The 20,950-nt window shown below is 43.9% G+C and overlaps 1 protein-coding gene across 6 annotated transcripts in view; it reads left to right on the top strand.

Moving 5' to 3' along the window:
• The window catches only part of ASCC2 (activating signal cointegrator 1 complex subunit 2), a 164,474-nt gene that overhangs the window by 7,484 nt on the left and 136,040 nt on the right, over nt 1-20,950 (top strand). For all 6 annotated transcript variants that reach the window (XM_029619475.1, XM_029619479.1, XM_029619474.1 and 3 more), the window contains 4 exons: nt 5,082-5,182; nt 7,500-7,658; nt 18,816-18,986; nt 19,316-19,445. In XM_029619475.1, the coding sequence (XP_029475335.1) occupies nt 5,102-5,182; nt 7,500-7,658; nt 18,816-18,986; nt 19,316-19,445 (541 nt within the window). In that variant the 5' untranslated portion in view covers nt 5,082-5,101. The remainder of the gene's footprint in view (nt 1-5,081; nt 5,183-7,499; nt 7,659-18,815; nt 18,987-19,315; nt 19,446-20,950) is intronic.

Below are 20,950 nucleotides of genomic sequence, written 5' to 3'. Positions count from 1 at the left end.
TGAAAACAGCTGTTCCAGAAGTTAAGGGATTTTTGTAATGACTCCTTAATAGGGATGACAATTTGAACATCGTCCGCGTATATGTAATGCTTGATTTTCAGCTTGGTAAGGAGGAGGCAGAGAGGAAGAAGGTATATGTTGAAGAGGGTTGGTGAAAGGGAAGAACCTTGCGGGACTCCCAGATTAGATCTGATAGGATGAGATTGTTTGTTATTGATTTTTACCTTGAATGATCTGTTGCTGAGAAATGAACGGAACCAAGCGAGAGCAGTGCCTGAGATACCAATGTCCCCGAGCCGGTCTAGAAGGATTGAATGGTTGACTGTATCAAAGGCTGCAGAGAGATCCAGAAGAATGAGTAGGTGAGATTGACTTTTGTCCATGTTCAGGATGATTGAGTCGGTTAGAGAAATCAGAAGGGATTCCGTGTTTCGGGATTTACGAAAACCATATTGTGACGGTGACAGGATGTTGTGTTCCTCCAGGAATTCTGTGAGTTGTTTATTAACTATTTTCTCCATTATCTTGGCGATGAGGGGTAGATTGGCTATCGGGCAGAAGTTAGCTGGATCTGATGTTGATAAATTGGGTTTTTTTAGGAGAGGTTTCAAGATGGCCTGTTTTAGTGAATCGGGAACTAGACCTTGGGTAAACGAGCAGTTGATGATTTCTGCAATGTGTTTTGCAATGGTGTTTGGTATTGAGATGAGGAGGTTCGATGGGATGGAGTCTAGAGGATGGGAAGAGGGTTTACGTTTCTTAAGGATATTTTCCACTTCGAGAGATGAGGTGGTCTCGAATGACTCTAATCTTGCGGTCTGTTGAAGAGATGATGCCAACGGAAGGGTTATAGTGGGGTAGGGAGTGGCAAGTGGTTTGGTGAGATTGATAATTTTGTTTTCAAAGAAATTGGCCAGTTCTATGGCTTTAGAGAGAGCTTGTTCATCTGGAATGGATGGTGGAGAAGGTTTGGTGAGAGCTGAGACATAGGAGAAGAGAGCTTTGGAATCGAAGATGAAATGATGTATTTTTTTTGTGAAGAAATCTTTCTTTGTTTTGAAGATGGTGTTCCTGTAGTTGTTGAGGGTGGATTTGTAGCTTGCTAGCATTGTGGGGGGAAGGATTTCTGTGCCAAATATGTTCCTTGTTTCTAAGGAGTAGTTTGATAGCCTTCAATTCCGGTGTGAACCAAGGTTTTCTGTTTTCTTGGGCCTTGAGAAGTACCTTGGTGGTTAGGGGGCAGGTTTGGTCTACGACTTTGTTGGTGATAGAGTGCCAGGAGTTGATGGCTGTGTTCGCATCTGAGAGGTCGAGCTGTGGCAGTTCTTGGTTAGTTGTTTAGTTAGGATGTCTGAAGAGCAGGGTTTCCTGAATTGAACCGTGGTTTTAGGGAAGGAAGGAGGAAGCGAGTCAGATGTCTTGAGGACCGTGGAGATGACTTGGTGGTCCGACCCAGGGAACTGGTGTGCATGTGGGAGGGGATGAGAGAGAGATACCTTCATTAACAAATATCAGGTCCAGAGTGTGGCCTGCTTTGTGAGTTGGGTTGTTAATGATCTGTTTAAAGCCCATGTGTCGAAGCGCAGATAGGAGTGTTTCACAGTTGGTGGAACGTGTGACCGAGTCTACATGTAGGTTGAAGTCTCCCATTATTAATGCCGGGGAGTCGTAGTTGATGTGTTTGGCGATGTATTCTATGAGGGGAGATGGGTCAGTTTCGAGATTTCCAGGAGGAGCATAGATGAGGCATATTTGGAGCTGTTTGGATTTGAAATACGCACATTCTAGGTTTGAAATTGGGTTTGAATGTTGAAGAGTTATCTTTAGGCCTTTCTTAGTTGCAAGTAGCAGTCCACCTCCTCTTTTCTTAGGTCTGGGGATCGAGTATATGTCATATATTTGTGTAGGGAGTTGATTTATAAGAACTGTGTCCGAGGGTTTTAGCCATGTCTCTGTAATAGCACAGTTGTCAGGATTGGTCTCCGAAAGATAATCATTGAGTATGTGAGATTTTTTAGAGAGTGATTGGGCATTGAAAAGGGTCAGGGTGAATAGTGAGAGGCCTAGCAGTTGTGTGAACGGTGAGAGAATGATAGGGATTAGCCTCTTCTGTTGGATGGTGTGAAGTGGGGGAGGTTTCTCTTTATTTCTGAGATGTTTGTTGATGATGGGGATGTTAAAGGAGAGCATTTCTTTTTTTACAATTTCATCTACAGGTATGCAGTGCTGGGTTCTGTATTGGGAGTCATTACACCCAGGAAAAAGACCTTGAAGTCTTTGTGCACAATACGTTGAAATCCTCAGTGCGAGATGGGGGTCAGAAAAGCAAATAGAATGTTAGGAATGATCCGAATAGGAATAGAGAATAAAACGGAAAATATCATATTGCCTCTGTATCAAGCCATGGTGTGTCTGCACTTTGAGTTTTGTGTGCAGTTCTGGTCACCCTATCTCCAGAAAGACATAGTGGAACTAGAAAAGGTGCAGAGAGGGCAACAAAAATGATTTAAAAAAAAAAAAAAAAAAAAAAGGAACATTTCTCCTACCGTATCATGAGAGCCAGTACAGGCGAGGGCTCTTCAGCTTGGAAAAAAGATAGCTGAGAGGAGATATGGTAGACATTTATAAAATCATGAGTGAGGTGGAACAGGTAACTAAAGAACAGTTATCTTAAGAATTGCCATGCTGGATCAGACCAAGGTCCATCGAGCCTAGCATCCTGTCTCTGACATTGGCCAGTCCATGTTAGGAGTACCTGGCAGATCCCATAAAGTAGATCTAATTCCTGTTACTCACTCTCATTCAGGCCGATACAGTACAGTGTGCTCCGATGGAGCGCACTGTTAATTTTTATTTTATTTATTTATTTAACAATTTTATATACCGAGGTTCTAGTAACAATGTTACTAATCACTTCGGTTTACATATAACTTTGGGATGACTTAACACGTGTGTCTTACAGAGAACAAGGAAATGAAGAACTGGGAAATAATTAAATTACATAACACATTATGAAAAACAACATTTTAAATAACTGAATTCTAACATACTAGCGATTAGGATCCATCATGTAACAAGTGGTCAATCGTTGGTAAGAGGAAATTGTAATTGTTTCTAGGATTATTAAGCATTGGGGCACATAATGATTTGATCAAGGTGGGAGAGTGTTAGTAAAGTCCAACTCAGGCGTAGGCTGATACAGGGACACTTCCTCCAGCAACTTGACCAAACATCTGTTAACCCGCCATTGGACGCGCGTTTTCGACGTGCTAGCATTACTCCTTATTCAGTAAGGGGCCGAAAACGTGCGTCCAATCCCCAAATGCATGTTGATTTATTTATTTATTTATTTATTGGTTTTTATATACCGCCGCTCATCAGAGATATCACGTCGGTGTACAGAGAACGAAAAAATACGCAATTGCGTTGTACATAAAACAGTATGAAAACAACTGGGAACCAATACATTAAAACAGTTAAATGCATTAACAAAAACAGGTTATACAAATATAAATAGATATATATAGATATATTATGGATTAGTTATGATAACATAACTTATTATAGTATCAAGGGAAACTGTAGGAGAGAAAAAGGAATGAAAGGGTATAAGTTTAAATAGGGGAAAATGAGGGTGAGGAAAGGGAGGAAAGGATTATATACAAGTGAAGCTGTTAAGTATGTTAAGTATAGCAGTTTTTTGGCCCTATTAGGTATTCCCTATAATTGATGGCCTTCCATCAATTATAGGGAATTATATATATATATATATATATATATATATACATATATAGGGAATACCTATTAGGTATTCCCTATAATTAATGGCCCTATTAGGTATTCCCTATAATTGATTCCCTATAATTGATGGCCCTATTAGGTATTCCCGTGCGATTCAGAAAACAAAATGTGCAGCCAAGCCACACATTTTGCTTTCAGAAATTAGCGCCTACCCAAAGGTAGGCGCTAATTTCTTCAGGCACAGGGAAAGTGCACAGAAAAGCAATAAAAACTGCTTTTCTGTGCACCCTCCGACTTAATATCATGGCAATATTAAGTTGGAGGTCCCGAAGGATAAAAAAAGTAAAAATTTAAAAAAAATTTGAAGTCGGCCCGCGGCTGTCGGGTCGAAAACCGGACGCTCAATTTTGCCGGCATCCGGTTTCCGAGCCCGTGGCTGTCAGTGGGCTTGAGAACCGATGCTGGCAAAATTGAGCGTCGGCTGTCAAACCCGCTGACAGCCTCTGCTCCGGTCCAAAAGGAGCGGTGGCCTTTTGCCTGTTTTTACCGCTGGGCCTCATTTAAATACAGAATCGCGTGCACAGGAGAGTGGCCTGTGCGCGCTCTCCCGCGGACTTTACTGTATCGGCCCGATTGATAGCAATCGGGCCCAATACAGGGACACATCCTCCAGCAACTTGACCAAACATCTTTTAAACCCTATGCTAGTCATCTTGATTATGTCCTCTTCCACAGCTCGATAGTGCGCTAAGTGTAAAAGCATTTTCTAAGATTTGTTTTGAATCTTCTGGTTGTTAGTGTCATGGGTCATTTCCTTAGATTAATCTTGAGTCTTCCCCTATGCAGTATGGGCAGTCTGGGTCGAGAGTCCTGGCCCTGGAATCGAACCCAGATCTTCTGCATGGCAGGCTGTAGTCTTTGCCATTGAGCCATTGGGCCCACAGTTTAGTGTTATTTAAACTCTGTTACAAATTAAGTTAAACCTTCTTCAGCTGTACTGGTGTTTTTTGCATTTTAGCTACTTTTTAAAACACAGAATCTTGTGCAGCATTCTTGTAAAACACAACTGAAATCAAATGTACTAGAATATTTACAGAGATGGAGAATGAATTAATAATAATAAATATCGAACAATGTCCAAAAAGTGAAATTATTGAAGAGTGGAAACAGTAGTGTGGTGGCTTGGGTTGATTATGATAGGTGTGTAGTAGTGTTCGGTCATTTTTTTACGTGTTGATTATGATAGGTGTGTAGTAGTGTTCGGTCATTTTTTTACATGTTGATTATGATAGGTGTGTAATAGTGTTCGGTCATTTTTTTTTACCTGTGTTTTTTTGAAGGAGAGAGAGAAGCCTGCGGGATGCCAGCATTGCCATTAGATGAGCTCCAAGTCCCAATAAAGGATCCTGCCACAGGGAAGCTGCGCACTCTACCAGCACTGGTGAGATCAACTGTTGGAAGCAGTGGGAACAACTTCCATTGCCCTCTGTGGTGACTGAGGAATAAAATCAGGATAGTATTACTCATGGTTCTGTTTAGGCTGAAGTGATAGTGGTTCTGGATCCAGATGTTACTGAGTTTACATAGTAACATAATAAATGATGACAAATAAAGACCAAATGACCTGTCCAGTCTATCCAGTTGTCTTCCTCTTTGGTTCTGTAAAACCATGAGCAAATAAACATAGGGAGGGTAATTTTAAAACTGGGCATTTAAGTAATGTCTGCATATACCGTTTTATGCATAGACTTTAGTATTCAAAACAAACTTCTTCATATAAGTTTGCTTTGAAAATTCACAGGTAATTGGCCTGGAATGTGCGCAAATTAATTAGCACAAAGCTATAGCTCACTTGTATGGGCGAACTTATGTGCATATTTCTTAAAATCAAAACATTGGTTTGTAAGTTCTGACTCTGCCTGGACTCCACTCTCCGAAATGCCTCTCTCTAGTTTGTGTAAAATTACTCTCGTAACCAGATTACGCACAGAGAGCCCCAGGTAAGTTTCTAACAGCCATTTACTACGTAAAACACTTTTTATGCATATAAATGGCTTTAAAAATTCAGCCCACAAATTCCAATACTTAACACCAACTCCCTCCTCCCATCTCCTCAACTCTGTTCCTACCACTGCCTTCTTTCTCTGTCTCAAGCATGTTTGAAGTCAGTTACAATGCTGGCCTCCTCCACCTGTGCTGGTAGGCCATTCTAGGCCTTGTTGTCTTCCTATTTGATTCTTACAAAACCCATATTTAATCCAATCCCCTAGGTCCCCCCTATGTCTTAACACATGTTAGGCCGTTTACCATGTGGTAAACAGCTTAACAGAAGGATAATGCAAGGTATTTGAAATACCTCATGTTATTCTGCTGCTGGCATTATGAGATGATTAGCATGCACATACAAGCTAATCAGCTTATTAATAGCCTAAACAATGCAAATCAAATAACATGACTTCCTCAAAAATCACAAACCACATTATTTGATTTGAAGTTAGCTACAGCTCAAGAGTTGTAGCTAACATCCCCCAGGAGTATTAGGATATTAATGCATGTCCTGATGCTCCCAGGGCCTAGGCATAAAGGGGCCACTCTGTCCTGAGTAATTCCACCCCCCCCCCCCACACACACACACACACCAAAGTTAATTTAAATAACTCTAGGGGTCTCCATAGACTCCTATTCTACACACACCATCCCTGGAAGTGGCCATAGTAAAAAAAAAAAAAAAAATCCCAGTCAGGTGCCCCCCCCCCCACCCCCGAACGTACAGTTTTAGAAATGGTGGTGTATAGTGGGAGCCCAGAGCACCCCCTCTAGATTCTGGGCCCAGCAGTGGCCATTTTTTAAAATAGTGCCAGCCAGCCAGGCCTGGCTGCCCCTGTCATGTGAAGGGGGAAGCTGGTGCCAGGGCTAAACTGTACATTCTGGAGCGGGGGTGTTCAGCCTCCAGGGACCATAATTTGTATTTGATGGCAAGGGATTGGGGACATGGCCTGACTGGAATATTTAAAAAAATGTTAATATATTTTTTTTCTTACTGTGGCTGCTTCCGGGGCTGTGGGAAAGGGGGTCAAGATGTCTTTGGAGACCCCCAGGGTTTTTTAATTAGCTTTTGCAGGTGCAGGGGGGAGGATCCCCTTTAAGCTATGGTAGAGCCGCAGTCCCAGGGCTGCCATTACATGTTTTTTGAGGGCCTTGCTCTGCCATGGTATTTTTCCTGGTGATATTTTACCTCCAGGGAAAGTACTGTGGGAGTCACAAAGCGGCAACATCAAGTACTGCCGATTTGTGAATCCTGTGGTATTTTTCCCTCTGGAAAAAGTACCATAGCTTAGTAAATGAGCCCCTAAGTTTGGAATCCACTTAATCTCCAAATCTAGATAGGCTGTCCAAAATATCTTGCCAACCTGTCCTTGTTGATGTTATAGCCTTAGCCATTCCAAGTAGATTAGCCCAGTTTAATTTCAGCTTCACAATCCAGCCATTTCAACTTCTGGTCTTAGAACATATCAAATCCTTATTAGGAACATAAAAAAATGTATTGTGCTCTAAATGATATGTTTGTATACAGACTGAATACAGTATACTGGGTGTAGGTTTACGAGCTCCATCCAGTAATTGGAACAAAATATTTGATTTCAGTGTGTTTGTGTGCAAACCACCAATGGTAATCTCTGGAACACATGAAAACAGTATTTGGAAGTATCACCATGTTTAATAATCAGACATTCATCTCTGTTTCCTAATTTCCTTAGCATCCAGATAAGAAGGTGGAACGTTACTTTGTGCTGTATAAGCCTCCTCCCAAAGCCTGCATCCCTGCTCTAGTGGAAGAGTACCTGGAACGCGCTCAGTTCATCCAAGATGATCTCGATTGGCTTCTGGCTCTGCCTTATGACACATTTTGGTGTCAGGTAATTTTAGTTTGGTCTGTACAGTTTTAGATGTCTTTCTGTCATGTCCTTGTACATCTCTGTACAGCCAGATGAGAATGCTTTATAGTAACTGAATGTACTGCTGTTCTTGAGATGCAGTGCAGCAGCAAAAACGAAGTTGAGGCACTGAAAGCTGAATGTTGTCCACAAAATATTTTAAAGTGCATTAGACACATTTATAAGCTCAACAGTAAAGAATATGCCACTTAACACAATAAGAAAACCCTTCTGCTAATGTTCTATACACATATATTGACATTGCACACATCCAGCTACTTTATATTCATCTAGAGTTCTTTGTTAGTATTGCAAGAGATATTGAATTTTATTTTGTAGTGTAGTGTATTTATAGTGTATTTTCAACAGGTTATAGCTGGGGTTGGATTTTGAAACAGAAATTTGAGTGTTGTGGGAAGGTGAATTGATGCTGCCTGGGGATGAGGGTAGATATTCTTTCTGTTTATTTTTTTATCTACCAGCTGTCATCACCAATAGGACAGTGCTATACCGGGGTACAAATTATATCGCAATGACAGAGAGGAGCACCTGGGAGGCGGTGTGGCGCTTTATGTCCGGGATGGCATAGAGTCCAGCAGGATAAACATCCTGCATGACGCTAAATACAAAATTGAATCTTTATGGGGAAGTGACGTCATCCCAACAGCATGGACATCTGAGGCGTTAGCTCCGCTCCCCTTCATCCTGCCTTAAGCATTAAAAGCTTTTTAACGGCGAATTTTTTATTCTGGACAGCATCAGGGGTCGTCCAAATCCCTATCGATGCACCCCAGGAGGAAAACTGCGGATCTTAAGGTTTTTTCCTATGAACCGGGAGGTTCCCGTTTTGCGGCCTTGAGCGAAGAACCTGACCCAGGAGCTCCCGCAATGGCGGATGCCGTGCCGCGCGCTGGGGTGCCGGCGATTGAGGCGGCGCTTGACGGTCCGGATCAGCACTCACGTTCCGCACCGGCTGAACCGACTAAAAATGATTTTCAGCTTTGGTTCCGGGAAATTCAAAGTGACATTAAATCGATGCGCTCCGAAATGCAGGCGGCGCTGACTGAATTTCGCACTGAAATCGGAGATATTGGCCGGCGAGTGGAAGTTGTAGAAGTGATTGTCGAGGGGCAGGTAGTAGAAACCTCGACCCTTAAGAAAGAAGTTGCGATGCTTCACAAAGCAAACGAGGAGCTGCAACTCAAAATGGAGGACTTAGAGAATCGTTCTCGCCGCGCAAACATTCGGGTGAGGGGAGTCCCAGACACGGCGGAATATGCTGATGCCACAGTGGTGGTCCAGAAAATATGTGAACTCATTCTCCATAACAGCCCTGCATCGGCTGGGACCAAGGCTGGCGATATCATACTGGACAGAGCGCACCGTGCACTGAGGGCACCCCGACCGAATGTCTCCAGAGACATTATAGCCTGTTTACATAGTTTTCGCCTGAAGGAAGTTATTATGCAACAGGCCCGTAAGTTGGGCACTATAACCTGGGAAGGGCACAGTGTTACGGTTTATAACGACTTGGCAGCCGCTACCCTTCAGAGACGACTGGACTTTCAGCCGGTAACCTCGATTCTCCGAGAGGCAAATCTGAGATACCGATGGGTGTACCCTGCAGGACTTGCTTTTACTAAAGATGGCCGTACGAGATTTATAAAGATGGCGGCGGCTGCGGCTTCAATTTTGGCGGAGGAAGGTATGCAGCTTCCGGATTCGGGACATGGTTTCTCTAAGCCGCTGGCTGCGGACCGGCCCCGGTGGCAACGAAAGGGGACATCTGGATCACGTCTACGTAGAAATTCATCTGATTCCAATATGACTCTGAGTACCAGTTCTGAGGTCAAGGTTCCTTGAGAGGCCCTGCATGCATAATCGCCCGGTTGGGTGGGGGTTTTTTCTTTGCATTGCTCGTTCAGGGGGCTAATTTGTGCTGCAGGGTTTTCTTCCCTGTTATCTATGTGGGGAACTGTTGCAGAACTTGGTTACAGGTTCCTAAGTTTTATACCCTATTGGGTGGCCTTTTGATAAGGGCTGGATGCATGTTTCAATTTCTGCGTTTAGTTATACGCTGTTTCTGTTATTCTGTATGAAAGGATGAAGGGGGGGGCGCACTTCACCTCAGTATTCCCCGGCCCATGTTCACTGGCGGGGAACATGTTTTCTGGGTGGGGGGGAGGGGGGAGAGGCGGGAGGGGGACGGGGACGGGGGGTGTATTTTCGTGGGGGTTTATTTCTTTTTGGACTTCTTTGTGGTAAGGTGGCACAGTCGTTCTTGGCCATATGTGGAGCATGCTCTGGTCAGAGTGGCTGGGGTGCGTAATTTAGGCAAGAAGGGGGGAGGTGTGGATGGTTATGACTATGACATCTCTTAAAATAGTGTCTCTGAACGTGAAGGGACTCAACCATCCCGCCAAGCGCAATAGTTTATTTAAAGATGCGCTGCGGATGAAAGCTGATATTTTATTTCTTCAGGAGATGCACTTGCGTAAACGTCATGAAAAGTTATTGCATCACGCGGGTTATCCCATGGTGTTTCTGGCTGCAAGTACTCCCCAATATAAGTACAATGGGGTGGGGATTCTGATCTCCAGGGACCTGGTGGGGCAGGTGGATTCGGTATTTAGGGACCCAGAGGGTCGGTTTCTCATAGTGTCCATATATTTTCAGCAGATTTTGTACACCTTGGTTAATGTTTATAATCCTAACAAGATGCAGAGGGCTACTCTACAGCGAATAGATGACCAGCTGCTAAATTCATCTTGTGGGCTGTTGATTTTTGGGGGGGGGATTTTAATTTAGTTTGCAATCCGTGAATGGATTGTTCCACAGGAGTCGGACATTATGCCCCTGTGGATAGTAGAGCTCTACATGCCTTTATTGATAAATGGCATTTAGTGGACATATGGAGGGAACATAACCCCACGGCAAGGGATTACTCGTATTTTTCGACAGCGCATGAGATCTACACTAGAATTGACTTTTTGCTGGTTGACTCTTCATGTGTGGGGGTCACGATAGATACCGGTATTGGTTCGATTACCTGGTCGGACCATGCCCCGGTATGGTGGTCCTTTAGTACTGCAGGCTCTGATACTGGTCGCCGGTTTTGGCGATTGAACGACTCTCTTATTAAGGATAAGCAGATAGAGCAAGACATAAGACTCGCCATTCAGGAGTATTTGCACTTGAATGACAACGGGGAGTCTACACCCGTGGTGATTTGGGATTGTCTGAAAGCCGTTGTACGGGGCAAGTTGATAGCTATTGCTTCTTACCGGAAGAAGGAAAAACTTAGGAAAAGCAATCTATTGAGAACTAAATTAGGACAAGTGGAAGCGGCTCATAAAGCCGCACCTACTAAGGCTCTGTTACGTGAATTGGGGGAACTTCGGTATCAGCTGCAGCAGCTGGACGCTGATGAGAGGGCCCATCAGCTAGATCTGGCTCGCCAAACTTATTATGAGCTTGGTAATAGAGCGGGGAAATTGTTAGCCCATACTTTGAAGGCTAGGGTAGCACAAACCCAGATCACCAAGATTAAGAATCCGGGAGGGGCAGTGACGACGGTAGGGACGGAAATTAGAACGCAATTTAATACTTTTTTTGCCCATTTATATTCTAGAGAACAGGCTGCCTCGGAAGAAAACATTCGGGACTATTTAGATGGGGTTACATTACCGTGCCTGGAAGCCCCTCTGACGGAGGGAATGGGTCAGGCTATTACTTCAGCGGAAGTGTTGGCAGCCATAGCTGAGTTGAAACCTGGAAAGGCCCCGGGGTTAGATGGGTATTCACCTCTTTTTTTATAAAAAATTTAAGGATGTGTTAGTGAGCCCTTTGGTGGCTATGTTTAACGCATTGGGTACGGGAGCTCATATGCTCCCTGCGGCTAATGTTGCGGGCATAACGATTCTCCCTAAGCCCGGAAAGGACCCACTGTTATGTAGCTCCTATAGACCCATCTCCCTTATTAACATTGATTTAAAATTATTAGCCAAAATTTTGGCCACCCGTTTGAAGTTTGTTATTCCCTTATTGGTACACGATGATCAAGCCGGCTTTATGCCAGGCAGGATGGCGGGCGATAATATTCGCAAAGTGGTCAATATTATACACTACGCTAAACGGCAATCTATCCCTTCGGGGTTGATGCGGAGAAGGCCTTTGATCGGGTTCACTGGCCATTTTTGTTTCAGGTGCTCCGAAAGGTGGGGCTAGGAGGGGGTTTTCTCACGTGGGTTCAAGAATTATATAGCTCCCCGGCTGCCTGCATTAAAATTAATGGGGGATACTCTGAGAATTTTGAGGTACAGTGGGGGACCCGGCAGGGATGCCCGCTTTCACCATTATTATTTGCCTTAAGTTTGGAGCCCTTTGCCACCAAGATTCGGGAAGCGGAAGGGGTTCAGGGGATTCAAATTGGGGATACTACCTATAAACTTGCGCTTTATGCGGATGATGTGCTGTTTACCCTGGCTGATCCGGCTTGTTCTTTGGCGAGCCTGTTGCCTATTCTGGAGGCCTATGGTTCGGTTTCAGGGTTTAAGGTTAACAAAGATAAATCTGAGATATTGCCTATTGTTCTGGCCCCGTCTCTGGTTGTTCAACTCAAAGCCCAATTTCCTTTTGTTTGGGCCTCCAAATCGGTGAAATATTTGGGGGTTTTCCTGGGTCCGGAGTACAAAGAGTTATTCCAGTTGAATTATGAGCCCTTACTTAAAAAGTTAGACTTAGACTTGCTAACATAGGATAGATTGACACTTTCTTGGATGGGAAGGGTTGCGGCTCTTAAGATGACCTTTTTGCCTCGGATTGCTTATCTTTTTCAAACATTGCCATGTTTGGTGCCTGCTTTGGTGTTAAAAAAAACTGCAGGTTAAAGTTTTTTCTTTTATTTGGAAGAGACGACCTCCGAGAGTAGCTCGTGCGGTGCTGTATCAACACAAGCGCGATGGGGGAGTGGGAGTCCCAAATTTTTTACACTACTATATTGCTTCACAATTAAGAGCCATGGTGGATTTTCACAACCATCAGGATGTCAAACAATGGGTTCGCTTAGAACGTTTCTTGCTCCAGGGTGCTTATTCGGATGAGTGTTTCTGGGGATTGGAGTCTATCCCCCATGATCTGGGTATCCAATCTCCATGTACTATGGTTACGTTACTGATATGGCGAAAGTGGCGACCGCAGTTTATTGGGGATCGGAAATTCTTGCACTCAACTACAATTCGAGCCTGTAAGACTTTCCTTGCTGGATGGGCGGAGAGAACCTTTCAAGTATGGAAGCGTAGTGGCTTGCTGACCCTGGGGCAACTGTGGTACGATCAGGGGGTACGCTCTTGGGAGGAGCTTCGGTCCACGTATCATCTGGGGGCTAACCAGTATTATGCCTATTTACAAATTTGTCATTTTTTGCATTTTAAGCCAGTGCGCACAGACTTGCTCAAAGGGAGGACGCTACTGGAAGGCTATTGTGCTATTGCACATACGATACGGGGGGTAATTCCAAGCTTTATACTGTCTTGAATGGAGCGCTGAAGGGCCAGCCCACTCATGTGAAAGCTTGGGAAAAAGACTTGGGAGGCCCCTTATCCGAGGCGGAATGGGAAACATGTTTTTCCGCTGTGGGACGGTCGTCTACGTCAGCTTCTATGGTGGAAAATGGTTACAAGATGTTGTTCCGGTGGCATCTTACCCCCTATAAGCTGTATAAGATGGGGCTTAGACAGGATTCGTTATGTTGGCGGAATTGTGGGCTGGAGGGAGATTTTTACCACATGTGGTGGACGTGTCCCGGGATTCGTGCCCTCTGGGGTCAAGTGGAAAAATGGTTTGGGGATCTGGTGGATGTGCCTGTCGTCTTTCACCCGAAGGAAGTTTTGCTCCACATTCCAGTTACGCAAGACACTCATATGCATAGTCTACTGCTCCGGGCAGTGGCGCATGCGGTGCAGGGTGAAATTGCCATGCGGTGGAAGGATCCTAGTTCCCCTACTCTGTCTGATATCCTGAGGAGATTGAAATGGATCTATTATATGGAGTATCTGATGGCAATTCGTAGAGATAATATGGCCAAATTGGGCAAAGTTTGGCATTTTTACACACACTGGTCTGATTCCACCTTACCGAGCTCAGCAGGAACAAGTTAGCGGGAATGGGAATGGGGGGGGGGGGGGGGAAGAGGTGACGGGGGGATGGGGATTTTGTTATAGGGGTTCTAGGGGTGGGGAGGCACCTCAAGGGTGGTTCTCCCACGGGGGTTATAATAGACATGAGTATTCTTGACTGCTTGTTTATTGCAATGTTGGTTGCTGGTTTTCTACTATGGGCTAGATTGTATTTGTATTAGCCAGCATTGCCTACTGTTCTATGGAAATGTGTACTGGTATTTATGTCAATAAACATACAATTACAAAAAAAAAATTGAATCTTTATGGGTAAAAATCCCTTGTGTGTCGGGGAAGACTATAGTGATAGGGTATACTACCGTCCACCTGGTCAAGATGGTGAGACGGACAGTGAAATGCTAAGAGAAATTAGAGAAGCTAACCAAATTGGTAGTGCGGTAATAATGGGAGACTTCAATTAGCCCAATATTGACTGGGTAAATGTATCATCGGGTCACGCTAGAGAGATAACGTTCCTGGATGGAATAAATGACAGCTTTATGGAGCAATTGGTTCAGGAACCGACGAGAGAGGGAGCAATTTTAGATCTAATTCTCAGAGCAGCACAGGATTTGGTGAGAGAGGTAACGGTGGTGGGGCCGCTTGGCAATAGTGATCATAATATGATCAAATTTGATTTAATGACTGGAAGGGGGACAGTAAGCATATCCACTGCTCTTGTGCTAAACTTTCAAAAGGGAAACTTTGATAAAATGAGAAAAATAGTTAGAAAAAAACTGAAAGGAACAGCTACAAAAGTAAAAAGTGTGCAAGAGGCATGGTTATTGTTAAAAAAAAAATACCATCCTAGAAGCACAATCCAGATGTATTCCACACATTAAGAAAGGTGGAAAGAAGGCAAAACGATTACCGGCATGGTTAAAAGGGGAGGTGAAGCTATTTTAGCCAAAAGATCTTCATTCAAAATTGGAAGAAGGATCCAACAGAAGAAAATAGGATAATGCATAAACGTTGGCAAGTTAAATATAAGACATTGATAAGACAGGCTAAGAGAGAATTTGAAAAGAAGTTGGCCGTAGAGGCAAAAACTCACAGTAAAAATTTTTTAAATATATCCAAAGCAGAAAGCCTGTGAAGGGAGTCAGTTGGACCTTTAGATGATTGAGGGGTTAAAGGGGCACTTAGAGAAGATAAGGCCATCGTGGAAAGATTAAATGATTTCTTTGCTTCGGTGTTTACTGAAGATGTACTGGAGAAGGTTTTCATGGGTAATGATTCAGATGGACTGAACCAAATCACGGTGAACCTAGAAGATGTGGTAGACCTGATTAACAAACTGGACCAGATGTTATACACCCCAGAGTTCTGAAGGAACTAAAAAAATGAGATTTCAGACCTATTAGTAAAACTTTGTAACCTATCATTAAAATCATCCATTGTACCTGAAGACTGGAGGATAGCTAATGTAACTCCAATATTTTAAAAGGGCTCCAGAGGCGATCCGGGAAACTACAGACCGGTTAGCCTGACTTCAGTGCCAGGAAAAATAGTGGAAAATGTTCTAAACATCAAAATCACAGAACATATAGAAAGACATGGTTTAATGGAACAAAGTCAGCATGGCTTTATCCAAGGCAAGTCTTGCCTCACAAATCTGCTTCACTTTTTTAAAGGCGATAATAAATAAGTGGATAAAGGTGAACCGGTAGAATGGTAGATGTAGTGTACTTGGATTTTCAGAAGGCGACTTCCTAGAAGATAACAATATCCTCCACCCCGCCCAGTACGGCTTTCGCAAAAACCGAAGCACGGAAAAGCTCCTACTTGCAATAACAGACACCATCCTAAAAGGCATGGACCACGGCCAATCATACATTCTAGCCCTCTTAGATATCTCAGCAGCTTTCGATACGGTGAACCACAAAATCTTAATATCACGCTTAGCAGAGATAGGCATCTCTAACACAGCCCTATCATGGTTCTCCTCTTACCTTGACCACAGAAAGTATTTAGTCAAACTTGATAAATCCGAATCCACACACATTCCTCTTTCACAAGACGTACCCCAGGGCTCCTCCCTTTCCTCCACCCTCTTTAACATCTATCTACTCCCTCTTTGCCACCTATTATCTAAACTGGGACTAAAATTCTTCTTGTACGCTGACGACGTACAAATACTTATCCCCATCCAAAAATCCCTCAACGAAACCCTGCACTTCTGGGAGACATGCCTTGCATCTATCAACTCCCTCCTTTCCAACCTACACCTTGCACTCAATACTTCAAAAACCGAAATCCTTATTATTACTAATCAACCCAGCTTATCCATCCACCAAATGCAACAAAACACTTCACAAAATCTCACACTTCCGCCCACTGTCAGAGATCTAGGAGTCTCCTTAGATACACAACTAAGCTTCAAATCCCACATCAAATCGCTCCTAAAAGGGGGCTTCTATAAACTCCAAACCCTCAAAAAACTTAAGCCTCTCCTCCACGCACATGACTTCCGTACTGTTATGCAAACCACTATACTATCAAAACTTGACTATTGCAACTCACTGCTAATAGGCCTTCCAGCTTCCACAATCAAACCCCTCCAAATCTTACAAAACGCCATGGCTCGCATCCTTACAAACTCAAGAAAGACTGATCGTATTACTCCCATACTACAAAACCTCCACTGGTTCCCAATCACCTATCGCTCTCAATACAAAACACTCACTATCATACATAACACGCTATACAAAAATAATTCCCCCTGGATCGAAGATATGCCACACTTCCACCAGGCCAACCGCCCTACCAGAAACTCCCTTGCTGGCACCCTCCACACCCCTTCACTCAAAATTGCTCACCTCACAAACACCAGAGTGAGAGCCTTCTCCATCGCCGGCCCCACCCTCTGGAACTCCCTCCCCACTGAGCTCCGACTAGAACCATCACTTACTTAATTCAAAAAAGGAATCAAGACCTGGTTATTTAAACAGGCCTATCCCAACGCCTCTCAATCATAGCATGAGACTTCTCCTCACTCATTATTTCCCCCTCCCCTGTACAGTTTCCCCCTGCCCCCCCAAACACCTCCCCACCCTCTCCTTCACCACCCCCCATCCAATATATGGCTTCCGATATTCAGTCACCATCTCTCCTTCCCATCGCCATCCCCTTCCCCCCGCCCTATCCCCTACACTGTCACCTCTTGTATATAATTAATTATGTCTAACTTGGTTAACCATATGTAATCTCATTTAATAACTGTGGCACCCGTTGGCTCTACAGTAAAGTTAATTTACCTTTTAACTATCTATCCTTCCTCCACCTATCATTGTAATTTCCTTTCTCAGTTGTCTGTAAACCGACATGATGTTTTTTACGAATGCCGGTTTATAAAAGTTATAAATAAATAAATAAAGTTCCTCATGAGAGGCTTCTAGGAAAAGTAAAAAGTCATGGGATAGGTGGCGATGTCCTTTCGTGGATTACAAACTGGTTAAAAGACAGGAAACAGAGAGTAGGATTAAATGGACAATTTTCTCAGTGGAAGGGAGTGGGCAGTGGAGTGCCTCAGGGATCTGTATTGGGACCCTTACTTTTCAATATATTTATAAATGATCTGGAAAGAAATACGACGAGTGAGGTAATCAAATTTGCAGGTGATACAAAATTGTTCAGAGTAGTTAAATCACAAGCAGATTGTGATAAATTGCAGGAAGACCTTGTGAGACTGGAAAATTGGGCATTCAAATGGCAGGTGAAATTTAAAATGGATAAGTGGAAGGTGATGCATATAGGGAAAAATAACCCATGCTATAGTTACACAATGTTAGGTTCCATATTAGGAGCTACCACCCAAGAAAGAGATCTAGGCGTCATAGTGGATTACACATTGAAATCATCGGTTCAGTGTGCTGCAGCAGTCAAACAAGCAAACAGAATGTTGGGAATTTTTAGGGAATGGTGAATAAAATGGAAAATGTCATAATGCCTCTGTATCGCTCCATGGTGAAACTGCACCTTGAATACTGTGTACAATTCTGGTCGCCGCATCTCAAAAAAGATATAATTGCGATCAAGAAGGTATAGAGAAGGGCAACCAAAATGATAAAGGGAATGGAACAGCTCCCCAATGACGAAAGACTAAAGAGGTCAGGACTTTTCAGCTTGGAGAAGAGATGGCTGAGGGGGGATATGATAGAGGTGTTTAAAATCATGAGAGGTTTAGAACGGGTAGATGTGAATTGCTTATTTACGCTTTCGGATAATAGAAAGACTAGGGGGCACTCCATGAAGTTAGCATGTGGCACATTTAAAACTAAACTAATCGGAGAAAGTTCTTTTTCACTCAACGCACAATTAAACTCTGGAATTTGTTGCCAAAGGATGTGGTTAGTGCAGTTAGTGTAGCTGTGTTTAAAAAAAGGATTGGATAAGTTCTTGGAGGAGAAGTCCATTACCTGCTATTAAGTTCACTTAGAGAATAGCCACTGCCATTAGTAATGGTAACTTGGAATAGACTTAGTTTTTGGGTACTTGCCAGGTTCTTATGGCCTGGATTGGCCACTGTTGGAAACAGGATGCTGGGCTTGATGGACCCTTGGTCTGACCCAGTATGGCATTTTCTTATGTTCTTATGTAAGTCCATTGCCTGCTATTAATTAATTAATTAATTAAGTTGACTTAGAAATTAGCCACTGCTGTTACTAGCAACGGTAACATGGAATAGACTTAGTTTTTGGGTACTTGCCAGGTTCTTATGCAGGGGTCCGGAGTATATGAATTTCGTTAGGTACAGATAGTCAGAAATATGCTGTTTGTTTCTCAGGCTTTGATGCTGTTTTCTGTCTGTGCAAAGCAATACTTTGCCGCATTATTTTTTTCTCCCACACCATGGGCTTTATTGAATAAAGAATTTTTTCCAGAAAGACAATTGGGAAAAAGTCCTATTTTGAATAAAGCTGTATGCTTTTCTTTCTGGCTGACTGCCTTTGTTTTGTGGTAGGTGATATTTGATGAGACCTTGCAGAAGTGCCTGGATTCCTACCTGTGTTACGCCCCTCGACGGTTTGACGAGCTGGTGGATGCCCCTCCAGCAGTAGTGCGCATGCAGGAGCATCTTCAGCGCAGTGTCTTCCTGACCTTTCTCAGAATATCCACGCACAAGGAATCCAAAGTATGTATTTCCTCCCACTGCAGATGCCATTACATAGGGTCAGAGAGAGAGAGAGCACCTCATGCAGGGAGACTCTGACTCTGAGCACTGTGGTTTTATATTTTCATTGCTCTGTTTCTGGCAGTTGCTGCTCTGATTGGCCTTTCACCTGCAGTGTCCATCTATAACCCAGGCTACATTTTTCCCTGATTTGATTTGGCCTATACCTATGAGCCTTCCATATCCCAGAGCATGTGTGTCCTTTCTACCACCTCCTCACACTTTATTTTATTAAACTCCTACTGTACCTTTTTTATATTTCATGTATTTTCTTCTCTCCTTTTTTTTAGGATCATTTCATTACACCATCTGTGTTTGGAGAAATTCTATATGATAATTTCCTTTTTGATATCCCAAAACTTCTGGACCTGTGTGTGCTTTTCGGGAAGGGCAACAGTGCACTACTCCAGAAGATGATTGGTTAGCTATAATATTTTTTTTATCCCTTCTTCCCAGTGTATCCCCTTCCCGGTGCTGTATCTTTTGTTCTCCTGGATACTAAATTGTGATATGTCCTGAACTAATCTCAGCAGATAACTGGGGGACATCACTAGGAAGTGATAATTCTATTATTCCGTGGGTATCTGCTCCAGAAAGAACATCTCCCAGGCATTCTTCTCCTCTACATTTTTTTTTTGTGTGTGGGTTGTGCATGCAAAAAGGTTCTCATGTGCATCGTAGTGTACAAATTTGTGCATCATGTTCCTCAACTCTTGCGTGCTCTGTTTTCCTAAGTACGCTGGTTTCAAGACATGCATGCATGCACTCAGCTTCCAGGGATCATTGCTCCCATGCTTCATATTCAGATTTTACTGTTTTGTAATTTAAAACTGTAAACAGAGCAGATGTTTTTTCTATTTGTTTTGTGGTTATTTTGAAAGTTAGATTTTATTGATTTTCTAAATAGTGTTGCAACATGCTACGAACATTGCATTTCCTAGCGTGTAGCAGATGGACTCAAAACAAATGGGTATAGTTTGCTCGTGCTAGCAGTTGGAGACGGATCTGACGTCAGCACGGGTACATATACCCCCACAGGAAGTGCCGCAAATCAGTAATTTCCGTCTCCAAAGCAGTTTGGAGCTACCTCACGCTCGCTGAGCGTGTTTCCAAATTCTAACGACTAAATTCCTAGAAGAAACCTATTGAAGACTAGCCCCGCACTCCTGTGGTGAGGCCCTCACCCAGTTGAGTTTTCCCGAGCTGACTTCCGTGGTACCCTCGGATGTAAGTGCCTCGGTCCGGTGGCCGGTTCGCGGCAGGGACCTAGCCCCCAAGTGAGAAGGGCTCGGGCGCGGCTTGGCCCCCGAGCGAGACGAGTTCGGGCGCGGCCTAGAGGCAGCAGGCGCACTTCCTTATGCGCAGCGGTTGAAGGTATACTCCCCCCGCAGCCGGAGACCGCCCGGGTTGCAACCGGGAAGCGCCGAAGACAAGGTAAGGCGTATATCTTTACTTGGTCTCCGAGGAAGTGTGGATTCACTGGGCCTGCCTAAGGGGCAGCACGCCAAGGAGGTTGCCATTTTGCCTGCCTGCTCAACTTCGCCGCTGAGCGCTCACTACTGAGCTAAGCGCGCGCGATAGGCGCATGTTGTTAGCGCACGCGATAGGCGCATGTTGTTAGCGCACGCGATAGGCGCACGGTTATAGGCCGCCCGTGTATAGGCGCACGTTTATAAGCCGCCCGTGTATAGGCGCACGTTTATAAGCCGCCCGTGGATAGGCGCACGTTTATAAGACGCCCGTGGATAGGCGCACGCTTCTAAGACGCCCGTGTATAGGCGCATGCTGTTAAGCGCTCTTGTTAGGCGCACTTATTGGGCGACACCGGATTTCAGGCGAATGGAGCATAAGAAAGCCCATGCGGCCGCAGGGCTGGCACCTCCAGAATCTGGCATGAAAGCTCTAAGCCTCTGCTCAGCATGCAG

This window comes from Rhinatrema bivittatum, chromosome 11, assembly GCF_901001135.1.
Source record: "Rhinatrema bivittatum chromosome 11, aRhiBiv1.1, whole genome shotgun sequence".
Classification (NCBI taxonomy): domain Eukaryota; kingdom Metazoa; phylum Chordata; class Amphibia; order Gymnophiona; family Rhinatrematidae; genus Rhinatrema; species Rhinatrema bivittatum.
The sequence above is the reverse complement of the archived record's forward strand: the minus strand, read 5'-3'. Positions and strand labels throughout refer to the sequence as shown.